Consider the following 24876-nt stretch of genomic DNA (forward strand, 5'->3'; position numbering starts at 1 on the left):
TAACTAAACTTCTGCCCTATATGAAAGTCGCATAGTGTTACCATCATATTGACAAAATGTGTGAGCAGAACAAAATAAATAGACATAAGAGTTAAAAATGTCAAATGTGGGTACATCCGTTAAAATTGTTTTATAATCTTAATCACTATAAAACAAATAACTAGGTCAACGGAGAAAAACATGTTGGCGAAACTATAGACAAAGTGCATAAGGAAAAATATAAGACAAGAATATAAAAACATTACAATAGCACAATTACACAATAGCGGTGTTATATAGTTGTCTGTCTATTACTAGTATTTGACATTCTGATTTTCATTTGTTTATAATTTGTTCCGTTGCTGTATCATTGTCTCGTATACCCCCTCATTTGTTGTCTTTCTTTGTTTGTTTTAAGTTAAGTGTGTATGTTGATATCCTGATGTCTTTTGTGATTATTTTTTGTTCGGTTGCTGTAACATTGTTTCATTTACCCACCAACTTTTTTCTGAAGAAAAGAAAAGACCTTTTTTTCCTGCATTTTTTAAACATAGTTTTTGTTCAACGGATTGTATATAATATGAAAATTTCCAATGTTAGATTTGTGAAACCAAAGAAATAAATGTGAATTTAAAATGTGTATGCACCGTTGATAAGTGCTCGAGCATATAGTGTTATCAGTGTTCGTCTTTTCATGCTCCTGAAATAAGATAGATGTCCTAATCTTTTCCGAAATGCCTGGAGAAATTGATCTGATTTTTTTGTTACATTACATTCTGATTTACACTGATACGGCTTTAATAAACGAAACGCGCGTTTGGCAAAAAGGTATAATGTCAATCCTGGTATTTATGATGAGTTTATTTACAACTTCTGGGTCTATGTCACTACTGATGGAGATTTTTTCCCAAAGGCATCACCAGCCGAGTAGTCGGCACTTCTGTGTTGACTTCAATTATCATTATTATGGTAATAATTCTAAAATACTGTTTATGAAACTTTGAATTATTGAAATACTAAGGCTTTTCTACCTCAGGAATAGATTACCTTAGCTGTATTTGGCAACACTTTTAAGAATATTTTATCTTCCAAGCTCTTCAACTTATCTGGCCTTTTAAACTTTTTTTTTCGAGCGTCACTGATGAGCTTTTGTATACGAAACGTGCGTTTGGCACTAAAACAAACTGTCAATCCTGGAACCTTTGATGACTTTATTTACAAACACTTGGTCGATGCCACTGCCGGTGGAGTTTTATTCCCCGAAGGTATTACCACTAATGAGTCTTTTGTAGACGAAACGCACAAAGACAAAATGTTAAACCTGGTATTTATAATTAGTTTATTTACAGACGGATTTGTGTCTGTTCCCGCTAATTCTGAAATGTCTAAGAAATTGGTCTCATTAGTGATTACTGCACTATAGCTCAACATGCAGACTTCTTATACGTTCTGGTATTTCACATCCAATTTAAATGAAAATATTATTTATAAAGCACAAAAATGTCAGTATTCACCTCAGAAACTAACAAAACCTTTATATAGACTTATTAAGAAGGGATATAGTTACGATAATGTTGTCAGGTCACTAAAGACTGCATATTTTGACGTTAATATTGATTCACTTATAGGGACTTTGCATCGTAACTAATCACATTTATTTAAAAACCAGTTGTTGGCAAGACAGCGCTTAGGTTCTTCTCATATATGTTATGATTGTATGATCCTAAACCCCTCACGGGAAGGATTGTGCCTGATATTCATATGATGAAGACATAATCTTTCAATCAGTTTAATTGAAATCTGGAGCTGGCATGTCAGTTAACTGCTAGTAGTCTATTGTTATTTATGTATTATTGTCATTTTGATTATTTTCTTTGGTTACATCTTCTGACATCAGACTCGGACTTCCCTTGAACTGAATTTTAATGTGCGTATTGTTATGTGTTTACTTTTCTACATTGGCTAGAGGTATAGGGGGATTCAATTAGTTTTGTCTCAATGATTGATCACAGCATGTTGTAGATTTTTGTTTTTAAGTTTTAATATGCAAATATTATGCAAATTTATGATAATGCACTTTTAATGATTTCATTTATGAAAACTTTATAGAGCAGATAATGTTAGATTTTAAACACGTTAAAAGTTTGTTAGTAAATCTATGCAGAATGAAATAATTTCAAATTCAAACAAAAACAAAAAACTAAATAGTTTACCTTCTCGACAAATAATTTGAAACAACCATCAAATACCAGAGGAAATTGAAGGAACTATATATATTATATATATAACAGTCTTTTATATGTAAGTTTATGTTTTACTTTAAGTTTATATATATTTCCAGTCTACGACTTATGAGGTAAAATGTATTGTAAATTTGACATGCTGGCATAACAACGACTTATTTGGACTTATATGATAAATGTTTAATATTGTTTCTGATATTTCTGTTCACTTTTTATATATAATTTTCGAGGATTTGAACTCTGATATATTCATCAACATAAACACATCGTCATGTAATTCTTACAATGTTCTTGTCAACTTTTGATAAAAATTGAGATATTTATATATTTGAGATCCATATTCGATGGTTTATCTACCTATACAACTAGAAGAGAAATTTCTACATTTTGCAATTTTTTGTCAGAACTATTCTAGTTGGACATCGAAAGTAATGAAAAATAATCTTGTAATGTTTTATGGCCACTATTTTTCAGATATTACTTCTGTATAATAATTGTAATCAAAATTTTCTTAGTCATTACTATGCTTACTTTATTTAAATTATTTCAACTCAATCGTTGAGTAGTACTCAGTAAATCAAGCATTACAGAATATTGGATATTACAAAATTAAAAACAAAACCATGGTGTATCTCCAATACAAATATTGGAAATGCACTTTTAAAATATTTAATTTCATAACGTTTGCAGAATATTTTTAAATTTTACAACTTAATATTGTACTTTCCTTTGGAATGTTCTTTCATGACATTTTAAGAACTGCACTTAAACTGAAATTAGTAGTGGTTTGTATTTTTCGCTAGGACATTTAATGATTGGTATACTCCATATTCAATTTGTGCATAACTTAAGGTAAGCTTTAGTACCCTTTATTACTTACACGAGTAATTTTTATAGATATTTTGAATAACTTTTCATAAAAAAAAATTGTTAATTTCAAAGATCATCAAGACTTTAACGTTGGTATGTTTACAAGATGCCTTAAGTAACGTTCATAGAAAACAGAGATTTTTCTCAGATTACTTTATACCTCCATAAGCCATAAATTGTCATGGCGGGTCACAAATAATAGTAAACAGATTTCTACTTCGCCATAAATTGTCTCCCAATTATGTCTCTAGTTAACCAACTTTGAACTGAAACGGCAATTTTGATCCGAATAGCTCTAATATGGCAATAAATAATAATTAGCTCAGTAATTTTTTTAGAATTATCTACTCCACAAAATTTAGAGAGACATTCAATCGTCGTCTCATCTCATCGCGAAATTGTCTTCGTATAAACATACTATGCGGACTCTTACTCTTATTATTACTTGAGTAAGCGTTTCATTTTTTATGATTTGAAGTAGCGCATTTTTATTTTATTGAATGATAATTTAACTTGTAATCCAAGTAGAAATGAAATAATGCAATTCTATTATTGAAATGAAGTCCCTCATCCAGACCCTAACGTATTGTTATTCTTTTTGATTTTTTCGAGGTACGTGTCCGATGGTATTCAAACTATAACACTTCTGAGGAACTAAAATTGAAGTAAGATACCGATTGACATTAACATCTATCTTAACGTCATCTTTTTCACCTGGAGCATTACAATTTTAAATTTAATGTAAACAGACATACATTAAGATAGAATGATGTTGCTTTGTATGAACTAGAACATCTATGGCATTCCAGACACTAGCAAAGAATAACGTTATAAAGATCAATCTCGATATTTATGCTTGTTGATTCTCATATTTTGTAATTCTGTAAAAAGATTATATTTTTCTCTCTGTATTATCAATAGAAATATTTTGCCATGTTTTTTTTATTTTCATTTAATTTCAAGTTTTTTGTGTAACAAAGCGTTCACCTTTAATTTTCAACGCGATATATATGTTGGATTGTACAGGTATATCAACTCAAGATGTTTATCTGGATCTTTCAATCATTTTTATACAGGTAAGTGCGTTTTATCAACTACCAAACATTTTATTTTTAAACGAACAAAAGATTAAAAAAAATGAGGTGAAGAGCTTTATTTTCAATTTGTTAACAAGATATCCATATTGTTGAATAGTAAAATATTGTTCACTTTTAGATGAAAAAATGAAATTGGTTATTCTTCTTGTGTTCTTGGCACGGACCGCCATTGCCAGTAACTCGACTTGCCGTCTGACGTCACTCATCCAAGAAAAACAATCGAAGTAAGTAAATTGTTAGCACTTCATCGTCTCTATTAGTTCTAGTGTATCTATTGTCTAATCTGTATACACTCCTATTTATAATTGTGTTATAGCTGAAAAGAATTTTATGTCTTTAACAATTCAAATGATAGTAAACAGATAACTCTATCAATCCGTATGCTATACAATAAAAAAGTCAATAATTTTACCAGCTCTTCCATGTAGTACGCCAGGCGCTCGTTTCAGCTTCCCTAGACTTATCAGTGATGCTCAAATCAAAACAGTTGGAAGGCCAATGTAATACAAAGTGCAAGGGAATTGGAACCACAATCTTCTAAATAAGTTTTGCTTTGAATTTTTTTTGGGCATTTAAAAAGAGTAGATATAAAGAAAATTAGTGTATCTGTGATTTGTCAGCACCAACGTATTGCCTTTTAAGATGGTGATACCCCGATGACAAAACGTCCAACAGCAGTGGTTTACATATCAAATTAAAAAAAATATATGTTGGCGTATGCTATAGAATAAATTAGTGCAGTGGTGCCATATCTGTTTGCAAAACAAACATAATTTTGGAAAAGAAGTAATGGGTATAATGCTATTCCTGATAAATGATAGTGTCGTGCAAGCCGTTAATTGTTGTTGATAAACATTAGAAGAAATTTGTAAAAAAAAGTTATATGACCAAAGATGACCTACAACAATAGCCAAATATGAGCTGAACTTTACTTTAAGGAGTTGGAAACTTGAAAAATGATGTCAGTTCCGAAGCCCTGACTACAGAGCTAATGATACCATCGACAGTCGACAAGTAGCAGTATCGATACAGTGCTAGAAAATAGATACACTTCATAATCTGTATGTGTATGAAGCGCTTTCCTTGTTTTAATTCTATCAACGGTACCAATTTTACTGCTGTAAACTGCTGTTTACCATTCTAGAATCCCTTCAATTATTCTGTAACTGACTTAGCTTTTATATTTTGAGATTAGGCATCAGTACTGATTGCAATTGCAATATAAAAAATCACCATAGGCGACAATGATAGCCTTGTTCGTGATACAGACTATAGGAAACTGATTTGTTTGAACGAAATCGTGCTAGAATTAAATAAAAAAAATATTCAGACAAAAATAAATGTTTCCTTTGCTTTTCTTAATGTGATTTGTAAGTATATCTCCCTTGCCTATCAATTTTGAACTTAAATACACTTTTCTCATTCTAGCGTTGAAACTCAGTTCCGTTAGAGTTGAGGAAAATATATTGTTTTGTCTTTAGTATAATGCAGAGTACTCGAAATCTCTAATAATAATAAAAAAAATAGCGGATGCCATATCATGATTTACCAAACTCATAATTATAGAATACCATGTAATGTTCATAAAATGACACCGCTCATAAAATCTTATGGCGTATTGTAACCTAAAGTTTTGATGTAATCGCCTATCACATTTTCCAATGAGCGTAATTTGTCAGGTCCAACAAAGCAAAACTTCTTATCTTTTAAAAAGTTATAAAAGCTTACAATTATAGATCACTGTTATTACTCTCAGTGTTGCCGACGTTTGTTCCGAATATATTAAGTATCTGCTAAGTCTCAGTTTATCATACAGTTGTAACGTCAAATCTATTCATGATTACTATTTTTTGGCAGTTTCAAAGTTGATTTTTTTTTCAGCATCACGCCTGTTCTGGAAAAACATGAAGCACTTCTTTTAATGTTCCTCGGCTTTGGAGGTCTATCAATCACTCTAGGGATAGTCCACTATGCAGTTCGCCGATATGTCTATCGTGATGCACACAGCTTAGATACAGTTTTTGATGCCGGTGGAAAGGTGACCTTGGGTCTTACAGCTGTCACAGTGACCTCACAAATGTTATGGCCGGCTGACTTTTTACAAAGTGCTACGATCATGAGTAAGGTAAGATTAACACCACGAAATGTGTTTATGTTCCGGACTATATGAGTATTTGGACAATACGCGTATGGTCGTGAACATATGTATACCGGACCATATGAATATTTAGACCAAATAGGTATTTTTAGAATAAATTCTAGCTTTCGCAGGAAAAAGCACCTCATTCTTCGAACCTAAAACAGCTCAATAAGGGCAACTGTAGTATACCGCTGTTCATAAGTCATAAATCGAGTGAGAGAATACAAATCCGAATTACAAACTAAAACCGGGAGAAACTCATCAATTATAACAGGAAAACAAAGGAATAACAGGAACACCCTAGTGCATAAAAAAACTAACGCCAACATACATAGAAACGAACTATTTGATCATAACTGAAATTTTACCGGATCTAGTTTTATAGCTAGCCAGACATTCCGCTTATATGACCATGTTAACGAACCATATTAGTATGGTACTCGTTTTGGTTATTAAAGGGCCAGACAATAGGAGTAGTATTCAGACAATATAGGTTTTGTTGAACAAATCTCGGCACAATAAAGGCCACAGTAGTATACCACTGTTCAAAAGTCATAAATCGATTAAGAGAAAACACATCTATGTTAAGGTTAAGTATAAAGGTCAGTATTCAAAAGTAAGTGTAGGTTGCAGTTTTCATTTGGCTAAAGTCAGGATGGAAATTGGTTAGTGCAAAAGTTAAGGTTAAAGTCACATACAATAAGGGTTTCAGTTAGTTAAAATAAAGGATGAAGGTATGTTGTATCATCATCCAAACAATAACAAAACAAAAACTCATTCTTATCCAAACAGAATATCAACTGTAAGTAAACATTACATGTGTACTTAACCATAAAACAGCGGTATACTACTGTTACCTGTATTTACCAAGTAGTTATAAGCTTTCTTATCCCTATTATAAACCATTAATTACCTTAACCATTTTCAAGAGAAATCTAACACAATTCGATTACTTAACGAATGACCATTTAGGTATTCGTAACAACAATTTATGTTTAATATTTCAGTACGGACTAGGAGGCTCATTATTTTTTGCAGTAGCCATTGTGTTGGATATCTTAATGTTCCCAGTTCTTTCATTGACACTTAAGACCAGGGCACCAGGAGCTAAAACGTTTCTACAGGTATGTTTATTCCTTCTTATTAGTATTGTGTTTGCAAATGTGAACAATCATTGGGTGAAATTAATAAAAAAAATGCTATTGTCATTCTGTTGAATTTGTGGACTCTACTGTATATATGATTGAAGAAAATGAAAGACAAATAGAGTCCAACAAACGGATTTCAACAACAGACAAATGTAAATAAAAATGTCGAAACTCCAAATCACCATGTCTATATTTGAGATCTACAAAGGCGGTCACCAATACCAAGAAAAATTGATACATAACTTAGGACAATTCAATTCTTTTGGATATCTTTGAGCTATTCGTGTTTTATATGACACGAATGAAAATATTAGGCATAAGACACAGCTATATCACAAAGATGTAAAAGAGAAAGTTCCAGATATCAAGTCAAAATCAAAAATATTCCAATAAAAACAAAACTCTATTAATTTCGTGCTCTTTTGGATTTAACTTAATCAAGAAATGTTCAAATCCAAACATTTTAATAAAGATAATTGTCCAAACAAAACAGTAATCTACAGAGGTCTCAACATAATGACAGAATCCTTGTGTAAACTTCCATTGAGAAATCAACAATGGCAACAACGCTATCAAGTTGCCTTTGACTTATACGTGCTGACTAAAACTAGATTTTACAGATCAACATAACGTGTTGTTTTTTTTTTGTCAATTTCAGATTATCTGCGCACGCTTTGGAAAAGGAGCACACATCGTGTTTTGCTGTATTGCGCTGTTTGCTAATTTAATAACAGTGATGGCGCTTATTTTAGCAGCTAAAGCCGCTATTAATGTTCTGGTAAAGGATGTTTCGGATGAAATGATTCTTCTTTTGATGGCTTTCCTATTCGGTTCTTATTGTCTTATTGGCGGACTTGGTACTACCTTCTACATATCATATTTTAACACGGCTTTGACATTCGTCAGTGTACTAGTGTTTATTGTACATGTAACATACAAAGAGACTGATAACATTTTTACAAAGAAGGAAAATATGTACGAGGCAATGAAATGTATACAAGCTCCAGATGGTAATTATGCAAACTCATTTATGACATTTCGTTCTCGAGGAGGTGTGATATACGGCGTAGTGTTGTTTCTAATGGCAACATCATTGAGTTTTTGTGACCAAGCTCACTGGCAAAGTCGAATTGCAGCTAAGCCTGCTCAGGGTGTTGCGGGGTTTTTCATTGCTGCCTACATATGGTTCGCTATTCCATTGACAATAACCATTACATCATCTTCTGTATACATGTCCATGAGCTATCAGAATGGCACTCATCTGTTGAGTGCTTTTGATGTAGATTCAGGTGAGTAAATAGTTATATTGAATTTAAATGTATAATTATCTATTATCTAAACTGTAATGCATGTACCTGATGTCAAACATCTAGAAGAAGGACTCATCAACACTCTTTCAATTGTTGTTCGTTTACAACGTCGATATATTTAGGCAAAAAGTTTACCGATGTTCAAAACTGATAAATCGATTAAGACAATACAATTCACTGTAATAAACCAAAACGAGAGAATCGCATTAACTTGAAAAGGGACCTGTAGCATCGAAAAGGTGAGTGTCTTCTGTTATGCGTACATCAACCGTCATGCGACTCCACAATCAGTCAAAATGTCACAATAGGGAATCCATACATGTATATATATTTTGGTCTTTTGGAAAATGTTGTTTGTGTTGTTTTTAGACCCTTCTACAACGAAATTTGTTATACATGCACACGTATAAAAATTGCGGTTTTTATCCAACGCAATCATAGGTTTGAACGTAGTTTTCAATTTAGACTCGTTTATATTTTTTTGTTTGGGCTTGTATCATATTTTCCCTCCAGTTGATATGATCCGTTCATCCTATATTGAGTCTTAAAATTCAAGAGATTATCTAAAAATGAGGGTACTTTATCTAAAAATGAGGGTACTTTTTATGTGGCCTTCCAAATACCGTTTCGATCCCTAACATCACTGAAGAGACATTTATTGTCGAAATCCGGATCTGGTGTACTAAAAAAATATTGACACCGTATGTTTGTGACATAACATCGTGGCCACGAGTTAAAATGTTTTATTTTTCTGTTTAGTATTAAATTTATATTAAGATCCATTTTGTTACATCTTGTGATCAATTTTATTTGGCAATCGCCAATGGCAGTCAGCACGGTTAAAGAACATCAGTTGTTCGACCTGTTAGTCAAATGCGCTTTGTTTAAATATACTTTTTCACTTTTTTGGTCTTTTGGAAAATGTTGTTTGTGCTGTTTTTAGACCCTTCTACAACGAAATTTGTTTTACATGCACACGTATAAAAATTGCGGTTTTTATCCAACGCGATCATAGGTTTGAACGAAGTTTTCAATTTAGACTTGTTTATATATATATATATATTATATCATGTACTGTAGTACGCCGCTAGATTAAAACTGACGTGGAAAGGTAACACATGCCCACCGAAAGCTCTTTTAATTGAGAGCCCAGGTGGTCGTGTGGTCTAGCGGGACGGCTGCAGTGCAGGCGATTTGGTGTCACGATATCACAGTAGCATGGGTTCGAATCCCGGCGAAAGCAAATTTACAGATCTAACATTGTTGGGTTGATGTTTAGACGAGTTGTATATATATATATAAAGGAAGCATAGCAGATGTATTTCACTAGAGGAATTTGTTAGTTATGTAAATGACGTAAAACAAATTGTGTCGTCAAGGATGTATTAGAAATGAAGCAACACAAGAACTTACATATTCATCCTTAAGGAAGAATTTCTGCTCGTTTTTCAGTTATATTACAGTTAGTGTATTCCTAAGAACAAATATGTTGGAATAAGAATAATTGCTTCGGTTACAAGTTTGAAAAACGAGATTTAAACATAAACATGACCTTGGAGGAATTTACTTTTTACTGGATTTTGAAAAATATGACAATCCTGCGGACCAATATGATTTGGGTCCAGGGTGACAAGTTTAATAGCAGAATTTTTATACGTTTTTTAACTAATGATGTAAAAGTTGGACATAGATAAATCAACACATTTCTCTTGTCTCATATTTCATTATTTTTTAGGCTTTATTACTCCATTTGTGATGGAATCTGTGATGGGTAAGACAGGGGCTTACATGTTGATTACCATGGTAACGATGGCATTAATGTCCACAGGTTCAGGGGAAGTAATGGCCGTGTCATCGATAATGGTTTATGATATTTATAAAGTTTACATCAGTCCATACAGGTAATTTGAAACGAATGGGATATGTTCATATCTTTGAACAAGCTTTTTCATTGTTTTAGTTTAGCCACGTTGACTTTTTCTTCTCCTCAGCCAATGTATTGCAAAAAGAACTTGAAAATTATTTGGTCGACCTTTGCGTTCCTTAGTTTTGATTTAATCCTCGTTACTATGTTTCTGGATTAAGGACCGACAATGGCATGGCATACAACTTAAACTATTACGACGAGAATCTAATGAAGAGACATGGAAATGAGATATTTTTTTTTAAATTCATGACATGGAGAAGTTTTTTTTTTAATTTTTACTTTAGAAGGGTTATTATTCGTTTGATGTTACTTGATTTATTTCACTTGACTGGGCGGAGTTTAATTAGTTGGGTCATCAAAGACCAGTCCATGTATAGACAGGTGTTATGGGATAAACTCATCAAAGAAGTGTCCAGTTATGGTCATTTATCCGGTTTAAATATGTCAACATTATATGTGTATTCGCAAAATAAACAATGATACATGGCCGCTGATTTTTTTGTAAAGCAAAGATTAAAAACATGTAAAATTTGTCACATTTTGGAATTTGTGGATATGAAGCAAATCTATGACGACACCAGTTGCACAATATGCATATGTTGTTATTTGAGAAAGGAAAAAAAGGGTCTAAATATTTATTTTTTCATATATATTTCATTTATAACTCACGTTTAAAATAATTCTCATAATCTGAACAGTTTTAAACAGAATAATACAATAGCCGATACTTAAAAATACACTTCTTTTGCACATATAAATGCTATAAATCTTAAACTATTTTATTCGTCCCATATCGTACACTCTGTTTTTTTGTATATATGTTTGGTAACAATGTTAGGGGTGACTTGAAATTATAACGGCAATCATCCTTATCACACACATCTTCGAATAGAGTGCCCTTATGCAAATTGAAACGTAAGCTCCGCCCGATCATTTGAAATAGCATTGGTAATATCTTCTACATTAAACACTTAGGCTTATCACGATCAACAAATGAAATTTGAAGTCTGACTGCTACTTCGCATCTTTTGAAAACAAACAACCATTCAAAAAGGAGTTGGTTAACAATAGGACCAATTTCTACAAAACCTACTCAAAGGTAACATCGCCCGAAACAAAAGCTCATTACCAGTATTTGCTAAAACCATTTGGAGTTGCTGGTCCTCAGTGATCTTAAGAGTCATTCTCTGTAAAAACCAAAGATATTCAAGGGACTGTTTACACCAATGTCACAGATTTTCGATATCTTTTCAATATTAAGCCCATATGATGCCCTGATAACAAAAATAACTTTCATTTTTGTTTTTGGGGTTTATTTTGCTATGGTTACAGGTCCCATATATATAAGCCCAGAAACAGAGTAGCAAAATCTCAAAATGCATCATTTTTCAACTTTCATTATTTTTAACAAATATACATTTTTAGCCTAAATCATAGGTATACTGAACAAGTAAAGAGCTGAAATAACACATTAAAGTAAACAGACATTGTCTTGAACCAATTCAAAACATTAAAACTTGTATCTGAAAAGTGCTGATTTTGCATTTTTTCAAACTGCTGAAAAAGGCATTTTTTAGTGAATTTCAAAATGATTTTATTTTTTATCCCAACGTCAGATATATTTGTTATGCCCCCAAAATGATCTTCATATATCACTCTTTCACCAAGAAAAAAATTGGCTGTGTGTTTTTTGTTGTTTAAAAAAAAAAATTGTTCAAAATTTTCTGAAATTTGGCAAAACTTGAAATTGCATTGTGCAGATTAAAAGAAAGTAAGTGGTTATATTCGTCAATTTCAAAATTTTTCTTATTTAACTTTGTAAAACCATACTGATAAGGAATTGTTTTGATACACAACTTATATTATTCAAAATGAATATCAATAACAGTTGCTATGGAAACACATTACAAAGAACATTGCAGTTGGCTTCAGACCACAATTAATTCCCTTTTTCCATGGCCTTTGAATATAGTTCCCAATTATTATATGGGGTATTTCTTTCTAAGTATTCTGGCTACTGTTTTCTTTGAAATGTTTAATATTTAATTGGTCCTATCAGTTGCATATATATATTGAAAAAGTAAAACATTTGAAAAAAAACAAATTGTTTAAAGTGAAAGTAGTGATTTGGTCACAATGAAAGTAAGGTAAAATTCACAATGGAAAATCCCTTATCGAATGGCAAAATCAAAAGCTAAAACATGTCAAAAGAATGAATAACAGCTCTCATATTCCTGAGTTGGTACAAACCTTTTTAATGTAGAAAATGGTGGATTATACCTGGTTTATAGCTAGTTAAACCACTCACTTGTATATCAGTTGGATACATTTCTAGAGGTTACAGGTAAAACATGCAACTTGAGATGCGACTATGACAAAATAATTGGCATTAACAAAAGAGATTAACAGAAAACTTGAAATCAGTTTTATTTTGCAGCTAGATGTCACATAATATTTATTCTCAGATATGTCTGGAAGCATCTGATAAACTTGATTATACAACATGGTCTGTGTCTAGAATGACAGTATTTTTTTGTGGTGCTAAGATTCAGCCTTTTTCAATGAATCAACAAAAGAACAAAATGAACCTTTTGGTAATGCTTGAGGTTTCTGTTCCTGGTTATTAGAACTCAATTACATTGTCAGTGAATGAAGGACATCTTCTGTATTTTGTGGAAAAACAGTTGTAATAATGTTCTTCATTATTTCAAGTAATCTATTACAATAAACAGATTTGGAACTTTTAGAATATATATTCTTGGAACTCATTTCTTCTTCTGAAAAACACCTCATTCTAACTGCTTGTAAAACTCATTAACATGGTGAAATTCATAATCTGGAAACTGCTGGATTTTTTCTAAATAAAAGAAAGTATTTTATTTTAAAAACTTAATCAAATATTAGATATAAGCAATTTTTACTAGTTTAAATAATTTTTTCCTAATGATTGATGCTTACACAAAATTCAAAAGATAGTTTTGTGTCTTTCATGGTTAACTTTTGAGTGCATTATTTATGCACATTTTATACATCATTTACAGGACTATTATGGCATACTGTTGTCCGTTTGTCTATCCGTCATCAACATGTCAGACATGAACTCAATAAACTGCTGCGCCATGAGTGTATGATACGCCCTTTGTCTTAAGTGTAAGTTTTATGCAATAATCATCAACAGCGCGACAGGTGCAAAATAACCCTTTTATACCAGAAAACTCAATAACTCTAAAATATAAACATTTTGAATCATCACCAAAAAGTAAACAGATCTGTAGATTAACATAACTAAGAAGTTTGTACAGTTTTAAGCAATCATCATAAATCATTTTTGAGATACGGCGGGACATGTGAAAAAAAACACACCCCTTTTTTAGTTACAAAGTCCTGTAACTCAAAAAGGTTTAATCTTATTTTTACCAAAACGTATACAGATCATTTTGACCATTATAAGTAACAACTACATTATGTTTCATGAAATTTGGAAAAGTCCTTCTAATGTTATGGTGCGATATGTTTACGCTGGACAGATAGACGGAGGACATTTGTACACCATAATAGGTCTTGGGCATATAATTTCTTTTTAACCAATTTGCATAGCCAGAACCAGGCTTAATACAGCTCTGAATTTGGATTGTGATTAAACATTTGACAATTAAGCTAAAATGGTTCAATATCCAAACTCTAAATAGATTCAACATGTCAAAGAACCCCAAGATTTCAATTTTTGTTGAAATCAAACAAAGTTTAATTTTGAAACTTGATGTGGACCAACTTGAAAACTGGGCCCATAATCAAAAATCTAAACACATGTTTAGATTCAGCATATATAAGAACCCCAAGAATTCAATATTTGTTAAAATCAAACTAAGTTTAATTTTGGACCCTTTGGAACTTAATGTAGACCAATTTGAAAATGGGACCCAAAATCAAAAATCTAAATACACAGTTTGATTGAGCATATCAAAGAACCCCAGGAATTCAATGGTTTGATGAAATTAAACAGTTTTGGAACCTTTAAACCTCAATATGGACAAATTTGATAACAGGGCCCAAAAATCACAATACATGGTTAAATTCAGCATGAACCCCTTACATTATTTTTTTGTAAAAATCAAAATAAGTCTAATTTTGGACCCTTTGGACCTTAATGTAGACCTATTTTAAAACGGGACCCAAAATTAAAAATTAAATATACAGTTAAATTGGGCTTATCAATTAATCTAAGAATTAAATTTTTGATAAAATCAAACTAAGTTTAATTTTAGACCCTTGGTACCTTATTAGTGTAGATCAATTTGAAAACGGGACCCACTATTAAAAATCTAAATAGACAGTTAGATTTGACATATCAAAGAACCCCAATAATTCAATTTTTGATAAAATCAAACAAAGTTAAATTTTGGACCCTCAATGGACCCATTTAAAAAAAGGGACCCAAAATCCCTAAACTTAATACATGTTTAGATTCAGCACATGAAAGAAGCCCCGAAATACAAGAATAAAATCGCATTGAAATGGGTCAAAAAATAAGCAATTTATAAAAAGTTATAGAAAAGTAATGTTTCTGAGTCATGTTTCTCCCTATTGCATAGATATTTCTAATTAAAAGAAAAATTTGGCTCTAATTTTGGCCAATTGATGTTATAATCACTTGTAAGCATTAACATTTTGGTATTAAGTTTAGATTCCCAAATGTTTTTGACTGGAACTGGACAACAGATTTTTTATCAGATAAATACTCCCCTCCCCCCCCCCCCCCTTTGCCAAAAAAAAAGGGCGATTCTATATATAGCTAGTTTGAAGGGGTTTGGTAAAACGTTTAAACACAATTTTAAAATATTGATTGAGAAACTGTTGTTGTTGATTTACAAGGCAAAACACTTTTTAATCTGTCTGTCTAAATAATACCTGTGATAAAAATTCCATGCTACTTTTAGAAGTGATGCTGTTTCATTCACTTAAATTCTTGCCTGTGTTACATCACTCTGAAAAATATAAGGTTTCTGATGACATCATGTTGAATTGCTATTTCCCCTGGTTAATTCTAAGGAATATGTCAAATAAATCTGGCTTTGAAAAGATAAAAAAAAAAAAAATGAGGAACATTTGTAACTTACTACAATATAACTCAGTTATGGGCACATAAAATATTGACTCTGACATTTTTGAGTGATCATAGCTGACCTATACTGTTTACTTCTATGTTCTTTGATCTCTAGTAGAGATAATTTTCATTGGCAATAATTCAGCAAAAATATATTTTTATTTTTGCCAGTAATAGTTTCTAGGGGTTCAATTCTATGCAATCACTTTATGATTATTTTTTATATAATATTTGCTTTCTGTACACCTTTTCATTAACAGTCTGCATTGATAAAATTTCTTTAAAGAATAAAATTGAGAAAGGAAGATTTATAACAATGATTACACAACCTCAGGAATAATGGATGTCAGCACTTCTGATTGTGACAAATTTTACCTTTTAACTGATGAGTTATGGAACTTTGTTAATTGGAAAATATCGCTCATGTTAGATGTCTTGTTACTTGTGTTTTATATTTGTATATTGGCTGTCTTATATTGTTTATATACTCTGTATGTACTGTATATGAATTCCAAGTAGTGAGACTATAATAAAATATTGAATCTGAATCTGTCTTGATGTAAGTTAGCATTGCTCAACAATTGCATAAAATACAAAGTTGATTATAGTTCTTAGTATAAATAGAATCTTCTTTAAAGAATAATAATTATTTACACAACAATTAAATTGATTCAGCTTATATAAATGGAGAATAAAAATAAGAATCAGCAATATAAACAGCAAATAAGGTTTGTAATTTTTGTTAAAATGATTAGTTTTTCATAGACAAAAAAATTTATTATGATACGGTTAAGTATAATTTTTTAAATAAATTTAAATAGGTGCAATTTGTGAAAAGGACAAGACTCTCTAATATATATTTTTCTAGCCTACCTGTCTCTATCCGTGTTTGTGAAGACTTTGTATGACAAATATGTACCTGTATATCATAGTATTATTGCTAAACACATGCTGAACCTTTGGTGAAGAAACAAGGATTACTTTTAAACAATATATTATTATTACCTCATTTCACCTTCAAGTACTGCATCATTGACATCTATTCTTATTTTCTTCAGAAACAAAGTACAACATGCTGGAAAAAATGATAGAAATTATTTATAAAACTACAGTTAAACATTGAAACAAGTTCTGTGTTAATCTATACATGTATTGCTGTTCAAGATTTATTACAGCTAATTTCCTAATGCTTACAAAGTAAAACTTTGATTTTCTTGCTTGCTTTGTTTGTATAATTGTTTATACAAGCTTTATAAATAAGAATGACATCTTTAAACAATTTATATTGGCATTGTTAAACCTATATATCATATTTGAATTTAATTGGGTGTTATCCTTATGAGTGTACAATATACAAACAAAGCAAGCAGGCTAACCAAAATTTTATTCTACATGCATTAAGAAATTAGCTGTAATATTGCATACCAATTATTCATATGTTAAAGTAAAAGGTAATAAACCAGACACAGATTTTATTTGCAACAGAGTACTCATCTGTTTTCTATCATTATACAATTTTTTTTTCAATATATTTTTTTTGGGGAAGCCGGTTATTTACAGTTTCAAACCATTGTTAAAAGATACTCATTATTTAGGATGTTTTAAAAACCTGATCAAATCTCAGAGATGGGGAGGAGGGATATAGAATTCACATTTAATCTTGGGGGAGGGGGTGGGGAGCTTGATATTAAATGCAAATCAAATATTTATATTCACAACAATGGTGTTATGAAAATAGGAGTTTTAAAGTTTTGACAATTTTACAGCTAAAGTACTGTTTTGAAATCAATAACAAATAATTCATAAATTGTAAAAATAATAGATTAAACCATGAACACATCATTTAAGAAGCTTAATAGGGTTTACCAAACAAAGAATATTTAATATAAGCAAATTATTGAATTAAAAAATAAATATGAACATAATAATTGGAGATACATTTTGTAAATAAGCACACATAATTGATCATAATTAAAATAGAGAATAATGGGATGCAAAAGTAAGAAGAATAACTGTGGAAAACAAAATAAGGTAATACAATCAGAGGCGGATTTAGGGGAAGCCCAGGGGGCCGCCCCCCCCCTTTTTAGGAAAAAAAATAGTTGCTTGTCTAGGGAATCACTGAAGCTTGACTGAAGCGGGCCCCACTCTTAGGTCAGTCAGTGGGCCCCACTCTGGATCTGCCACTGACAAGATAGATTATAAATCTCAGAATGAAGGACAAACATTAAAAAGAAATCAAATTACTACAGAAATCTACATTTTGATTATAAAATCATTTTCCTTAGAATTGTACAGAATAAGTATTTGTTTTAGAAAATGTGTAAAAAGTAAATAATACATAAAAATTAGAGGACCCCAATTCTTACACTCATGAAAGTCATGAAAGGAGGTACATTGTAAATTATATATCTGTTTTGAAACTAAATAAATGTTTGTATTGTCTTAGTAATTGAGAATGTTTAACAAATAATCAATGATGAATGATAATTATGAAAATCTAAATATTACATAAACTAATCCAAACTATAAAAGGGGGAAAGGGGGGGGGGGGGGGGCATGACAATTTCATTTTATTTTCATTACTCACATTCTTGTCTAGTTAATAAGATGAATAAAATCCTTTTCCCTCGGTCCACTACTTGCTAGTTTAAGGCTAGTTCTGTAAGGTAACGACTTGAGTCCAGAATCCTTAATGTGGTCAATATCTGGATGAAAACTTTTTGTTGGCATAACATGCGACGTGCACAATTTGAATTGTTTTTTCTTCTTCATTTAATTGAAATACAATATTGATGTGAAGATCTAGAGCTACTGATGGTTTAAGACCATTCTCAGAAAAAATAGCAAACATTTGGTACATGTATGTACTGCCTGTTTTTCACTGTTTCAGTGTTTGGCAAGAGGTTCATCAAATGAGTTTATCACAATCCACAAACTTTAGAGAGAAATTGCACTCCATAGTACTATCTACCTTGAAATATCTTATTTTTACCAACATTATAATGGTTTTATCAGTGTCTGCATTTCGTCTGCACTTTATTTTGGGCATTAATCCTTGTACTTCCTGTTGTTTCTTTGTGTTTTCAATGAAGAAGAACAATAAAGGGGAGATAATTCATAGACACATAGTTGATTTTTTCAAGTTTTCAATCCACATTTTTTTTCTTAAATCAAAAAACACATCCCTGAATTTTTTTTAATTTTTAAATGGGGGGTTTATCTTTATGATTTTGACAATCTTTTCAAAAAACTATCTTGGAAATTTTTTCAAAGCTTCAATGAATTTTGGTGAAATCTGGTTTTCATTTAGATGTCAGAATCACCCCCTTCTCCAATAGAAAATAAGCATATGTACGCAATTGTCAGCCAAATATGTAATATATTTTTAAAAAGACAAAGGTAACAGCTTTGAGATGTGATAAGTGTCTGCATCAATTACTGTCAGGATAACGGGAAAATAAGCATTGATATTTAGGAATTTTTTTAGAATTTTCATTGAAAAAAAAGCCCAAAATCAAAATGGCCGCCATTTCCATAGTAACAAAGCCCAAAATCAATTTTTAAAGTGTTAGTTGTTAAGTATATTAGTTATGTAGTATGTGTACAAAGAATGGTAAAAATCTGTGACATAGGTGTGAACACTAATTTTGGTCCTTACAGAGAATGGCTCTTAAGTCTTTAATCTTAACGTTTTTGATTCGAGCCTCACTGAAACGTATTTTATATACGAAGGTCGCTCCTTGTGTACAAAATTATAACCCCGGTATCTTGGATGAGTTTTTTCTATGGTGAATAATGAAACCAGCGAAAAGATATGCATGGTTTGTTCAATCGAGAAAGAAAATGTTTTTACTTCATACTTTATCTTCAAAACGAACATAAAAATTTGCATGTTCAAAAAATGCATTTTTGCTAGTTTTATCATTAAATGGAAATGTGACGACTACAGCAGGATGTTATTTTGTTGAAATTGATATGTCAGATTATTGTTAGATCCGCAAATTACAGTAACCTTTTAATTTGAAAATTGGTAGGAGAGGTATTGATATAACACAGTGTCCATTATGTGGGAAAGAAAGGAAGCATACAGACGACACAGGAAACTCAGCAGACCAGATCTGTAAATGTCCATCTGTTACTACATGTAAAGATTGTGAAAATGATGGCATGGTCAGACTAAAAGCTCAGCATTTTTTGCATCCTTACGAATGTAGTGTTCATGGCCGGTAAGTTTGTGATGAAAATATAATAATGACCTTTGTATATGCTAGTTTATCATATAATGAGAAAATGTGGTTCGTCAGTCTAAAAACTAAGCAGCAAACTCTTCAGCGAATAGATGCCGATACATTCAATGAATTGTTTCATTATGTTTTAGAGATATTTCTAAATTCTTTGCAACCATTTTAAGTCCTGTAAACACACTCCGCCGCCGGTACATATATATATAGGAAAGATCTGATGAAAAAAAAATCTACTTTTTTATTTGCAGTTATTTCCCTTTATCTTTTTTCTACAGGGAGACGGATTAATATAAGGGAAACCTTGTTTCCGAATCCTTTTGTAATATGTTATCACTGTATTTATATGTGTATGCCATGTACATGATTTTTTGAAATAAAAATATGTTTAAAGTAAACCTGTTCGTCCTAATTCATATTGTCTCAAGTGTCCGGGATTTGATCATAAGTTCATATGATAGTGCCTGTATTAAGTAAGTCCATATGATAATGCCTGTATTAAGTGAGTTTTGTTTTTCAATTACTTGTGAAGGGCAATTTCTATGGATGAAAGTTCTAATTGTTCAAGATATGATGTTTTGATTGTTTAATTCTTTATTCATTTAGATATCGGCGATATGAAGACGAACTATTACACTACAAAAACTGGTGCATGATATGGGTAACAATTGGAATTGTGCCATATGGACTCCTTATTGTTAACCTCGGTGTGAATTTGAACTGGGCTGTTTTCACGCTGCAGGGTGTATATAGTGCATTTCTTTGTCCATTACTTATGACAATTGTATGGTCAAAGTGTACAGCAAAAGCAATCATTACAGGTAAAGTTTATAACAGACCTTGAATATTTTTTTCTTTTTTAATTAGGATGACTGCTTTTCAGAATTGATGACATTTCTTGACACATTTAAAACAGCGTGTACCAAAAACTAGCAAAGACAACTTACGATAAGACTGAACTCACAGGATTATGAAAAATGGTAATACACGTAATTGTTTTATTGTTATCACTTTAATGCATTGTGGGTAGTCTATTTATACCAGGGCCGCGTTCAATATCGTAGCTGCTACGTAGTGCTACGTAGATTTTGACTATTGAACGCGTAGCTATAGACTAGCTGCTACATAGATATTGATAGCAGCTACGTAGCGGCTAACAATATTTATGTTACAGCTAGTCTAAAGCTACACGTTCAATAGCACTACGTAGCTGCTACGATATTGAACGCAGCCCAGGTCTCGCTCCTGTTGAAAGTCATGCGCTTCCTTTTGAGTTTTTTTTTATGATTTGGTGTCATCTTCTTAATGAGTAGGTGATATTTAAACATCGATAAACTAGTGTTGCCACTAAATTACGGCTTCTTGTATCCCCTTTTATCTGATTGCATTTGATAAGTATACACTAATATAAAATGATTTCAAGGTGATGGAATTATGTAGAATGTAAGATTTGTATATTTATTTTAGGTAGTATAATGGGAGTATTAGCATATGTTGCTGGAGTACTAATTGTAGCGGAGTTAGTGTATGAAGGAGGGTTGGGTAACTTTCTAACCAATACTTCCTCAGACTACAGTTTATTAGGGGGAATAACTTCTGCGGTAATCATGAGTGTTAGCTGTACAATAATCATATCACTATGTACACATACTATCAAGACACAAAAGGACGCAGACAGGGTTTGGGATAAAACGCTATCCATTGACAATCCTCTGAATCCTTGGAGGAACGTTTATAAAAAAGAACTTGCCAATATAGATGTTTCAGAAGATACAAAAGTAAATACAACTCATATGACCAAAATCTTCAGAAGTGCGAGAATTCTGGCAATAGTGGGAGGTTTGATAAGTTTTGTTATATTCGGAGTTGTCATTCCTGCCAACGTTTTATCATTAGAAGTATTGACTTATCATCAGTTTTCATCATGGTCGTTTGCCTGTCAGATATGGGTAATGATTGCTGCTGCGTTTGCTATAGTGGTGCCTCCTATTGAGGAAATAGTTCAGATTGTAAGATACTATGCCAGAAACAAGTCAAAAGAATCTGTTAGCCAAGAGAAGTATGTGCTAACTAGCAAATAATGGCCAGTTATAGCATTTTGAGAGTAACTGTAATGAAAAATAATAAATATGGTAGTTAGTTTAGTGAATATAATTAATATGGTAGTTATTGAAGTGAGAATATTGCTTATAGTTTGCCAAACAGACCAAAAAAACAAAAAAAATAACACTGCATGAGCAATGGACCATGAAAATAAGGTCAAGGTCAAATAAAACCTGCGAGACTGACATGTGTATGATAAAATATTTCCATACACCAAAAATTGTAGACCTATTGCATATAATATTAGAAGAAAAAAAACAGAACTCAAAACCTGAACTTTGACCACTGAACCATGCAGTGATATTGTTGGCTTTTTTCAAAACTACCTCTACCCTTTTTTATTGAGAAAATATGCGTCGTTTTTTGTCAAATTGGGAAGTTTATAATAACCATGAATTCGACTGGAACTTCAATTTGCAGACCCCCTTTCAAGAGGAAAACCTTCATTTGAAATAAGACCCCTTATTATCAGTGATCATGGTGATAAACATAAATAGACCCTCAAATCTGCACATATAGTCATTTGAGGCATGAAAAATGTTTAAATGAGTTTTTTAAGTTTGTATTCATGCACAATTACTACTGAGACTGCACTGTTTGAGAAAAAGTTGTCTTTTGGGGAATAATTTTAAGCTATTTTTTTTCAAATTGGGATTCTTCTCCAGGGGAAAAAGCCTTTATTCTCCGATAATTTAAGGCAACCAATATCACTGCCATGATATGGTCAAGATCACATGACACCTGCCAATTGGACATTTATACCTTAGCATCATTCCATACACCAAATATAGTAGACCTATTGCATACAGTATAAGACAAGAGTGCAAACGCTGAAATGTCTCGCCTTCTTTGCTAATCATTGATATTATGTTGATAGTCCTATGTAGAAAGATTTATTACAACTGTCACATAAACTGAACATAAACCAAGAAAACTTAACACTAAGCAATGAACCGTGAAAATGAAGTCAATGTCAAATCAAACCTGACCAGCTGACATATAGATCATAAAATATTTCCATACACCAAATATAGTTGACCTATTGCATATAGTATTAGAAAAAAAAACTCAAGAACTTAACTTTGACCACTGAACCATGAAAATGACGTCAAGGTCAGATGACACCTGCCAGCTAGACATGTTCACCTAACAATTATTCCATACACCAAGTATAGTAGACATATTGCATAAAGTGAAAGAAAACCAGATTAAAACACAAAAACTTAACTTTGACCACTGAACCATGAAAATTTCTGAATATAGTAGACCTAATTGCTTATAGTATCTGAGATATGGACTTGACCACCAAACCTTAACCTAGTTATGCTAGGTACGCAAATACCAAATACAGTTATCCTATTAGAGAGAATTTAACATTACAAAAAATCTTACTGACTTTTGTTTTTCAAGAAGTCACAGAACTATGAAAATGAGGTCAAGTACATTGGACACGTGACTGACGGAAACTTAGTATCAACATGGACACAATATTCACGCTTGATCGAGGTCTGAATTTGGATTGTAATTAAAAAATTTGACACATAATAGGTTTCTGACCAAGAATAACTAGTCAAAGAACTTCAAATTGGTTACTAGTATATGATTTGAATTGATATTTTTTTTTTCTTTTGTGCAATACTCTATGATGTTGGGAATTGCCCCCCCCCCCCTCAAAAAAATAATGTATTCTGTTTTTCTGGTTTGAGCAATACACTGCTATTGAAATATACCCCCCCCCAAAAAAAAAATATATTTGACGATTATTTTTTTTTCTTTCTGAAATCTGAAAAATTTACCTCCCTTCCTCCAACTTTTTTCACCTCTCCCCTTTCCCTTATTAAAAAAAAAAATATCTTTCCCTCAAAATATGGTCAGTATTTCAATTCAAATTTCTAATGGAGTTTGCAACCATAATTACCCATTTCAATACATCATAAAAGTTTTAAAATATAAAAAGACATACATAGTCATGACTAAAATTAATATCAACTAGTATCTCAATTGTTTGTAAAACAATTGAAAGGTCTTTCCTGTAAAAGTGATGTTTTCGTAATGTACTTTGTATGACCTTTCGTTTGATATACGACAAGCATACCTTCTGAAACTTTTCGCTTTTTACACTTAATGACCTCATCCGCCTACATTTTTGAGATCGGAAGTATGATATATGTACCACAGGGTAGATGAGCTTTCATTTGATATGCGACAACGCCATGTTCTAGAAAGTTAGATTTTTGCACTTAATAATTCCATCCAACTAATTTTTGGAGGTCGGGAATTTGATATTTCAAATGTACACATCATGACCTTTCATTTGATATACAACAACCCTATCGTAAAAGAAAATTTATTTTTTGCACTCAATGACCCCATCCAACCAATTTTTGGGGGACGTCAATTTGAAATTTGAAATGTACGCTTTATGTTCTTTCATTTGATTTACGACAACCTTACCATCCGAGAAATTTGAATTTTTGCACTAAATGACCCCACCCTTCCACCTGAAAAGAGGTTTAAATTTATCATTTTTAAGAAGAGTTTATTGAGACCTTCAATTTGATATATCAGATGACCCAATTTAAGTGCCAAAAATGATGAAATATCAACGATATAAATAGAAGTTATGAAACTTACAAAGTCAATGCAAAACATGAAAATTTCAAAATGATTTTTGGTGTTTTTTTCCATGGAATGTTTTTGGTATATAGTCA

The 24876-nt window shown here is 31.7% G+C and overlaps 1 protein-coding gene and 1 long non-coding RNA gene across 3 annotated transcripts; one reads left to right on the forward strand and one right to left on the reverse strand.

Moving 5' to 3' along the window:
* Positions 1-2153: 2153 nt before the first annotated feature.
* On the forward strand, positions 2154-22206 carry LOC139518844 (uncharacterized). Of its 2 annotated transcripts, none has more exons than XM_071310465.1 (9): positions 2154-2280; positions 4308-4413; positions 6071-6314; positions 7337-7453; positions 8136-8766; positions 10523-10688; positions 19856-20047; positions 20669-20883; positions 21530-22206. In XM_071310465.1, exons 2-9 carry the CDS (start codon positions 4316-4318, stop codon positions 22141-22143), a joined length of 2277 nt encoding a protein of 758 aa, XP_071166566.1. In that variant the 5' UTR covers positions 2154-2280; positions 4308-4315; the 3' UTR covers positions 22144-22206. The 2 variants fall into 2 exon arrangements, with proteins under 2 accessions (XP_071166566.1, XP_071166565.1); XM_071310464.1 differs by lacking the exon at positions 2154-2280 and adding an exon at positions 4092-4168.
* Positions 15623-18871, reverse strand: LOC139518845 (uncharacterized). Its single transcript, XR_011663470.1, has 3 exons — positions 18409-18871; positions 16824-16893; positions 15623-15699 (listed from the first exon to the last, which is right to left on the reverse strand). It is a non-coding gene; the product is annotated as an uncharacterized lncRNA (long non-coding RNA).
* Positions 22207-24876: the final 2670 nt, after the last annotated feature.

This window comes from Mytilus edulis, chromosome 4 (assembly GCF_963676685.1).
Source record: "Mytilus edulis chromosome 4, xbMytEdul2.2, whole genome shotgun sequence".
Classification (NCBI taxonomy): Eukaryota; Metazoa; Mollusca; class Bivalvia; order Mytilida; family Mytilidae; genus Mytilus; species Mytilus edulis.

What these genes read in the sequence shown, in the direction of transcription:
- LOC139518844 (XM_071310465.1), top strand. Translation starts at nt 4,316, where the DNA reads ATGAAATTGGTTATTCTTCTTGTGTTCTTGGCACGGACCGCCATTGCC. An exon ending in GTTTACATCAGTCCATACAG is followed by an intron (nt 10,689 to 19,855) that starts GTAATTTGAAAC and finishes GAAAATTGGTAG; the next exon opens with GAGAGGTATTGATATAACAC. An exon ending in GAATGTAGTGTTCATGGCCG is followed by an intron (nt 20,048 to 20,668) that starts GTAAGTTTGTGA and finishes TTATTCATTTAG; the next exon opens with ATATCGGCGATATGAAGACG.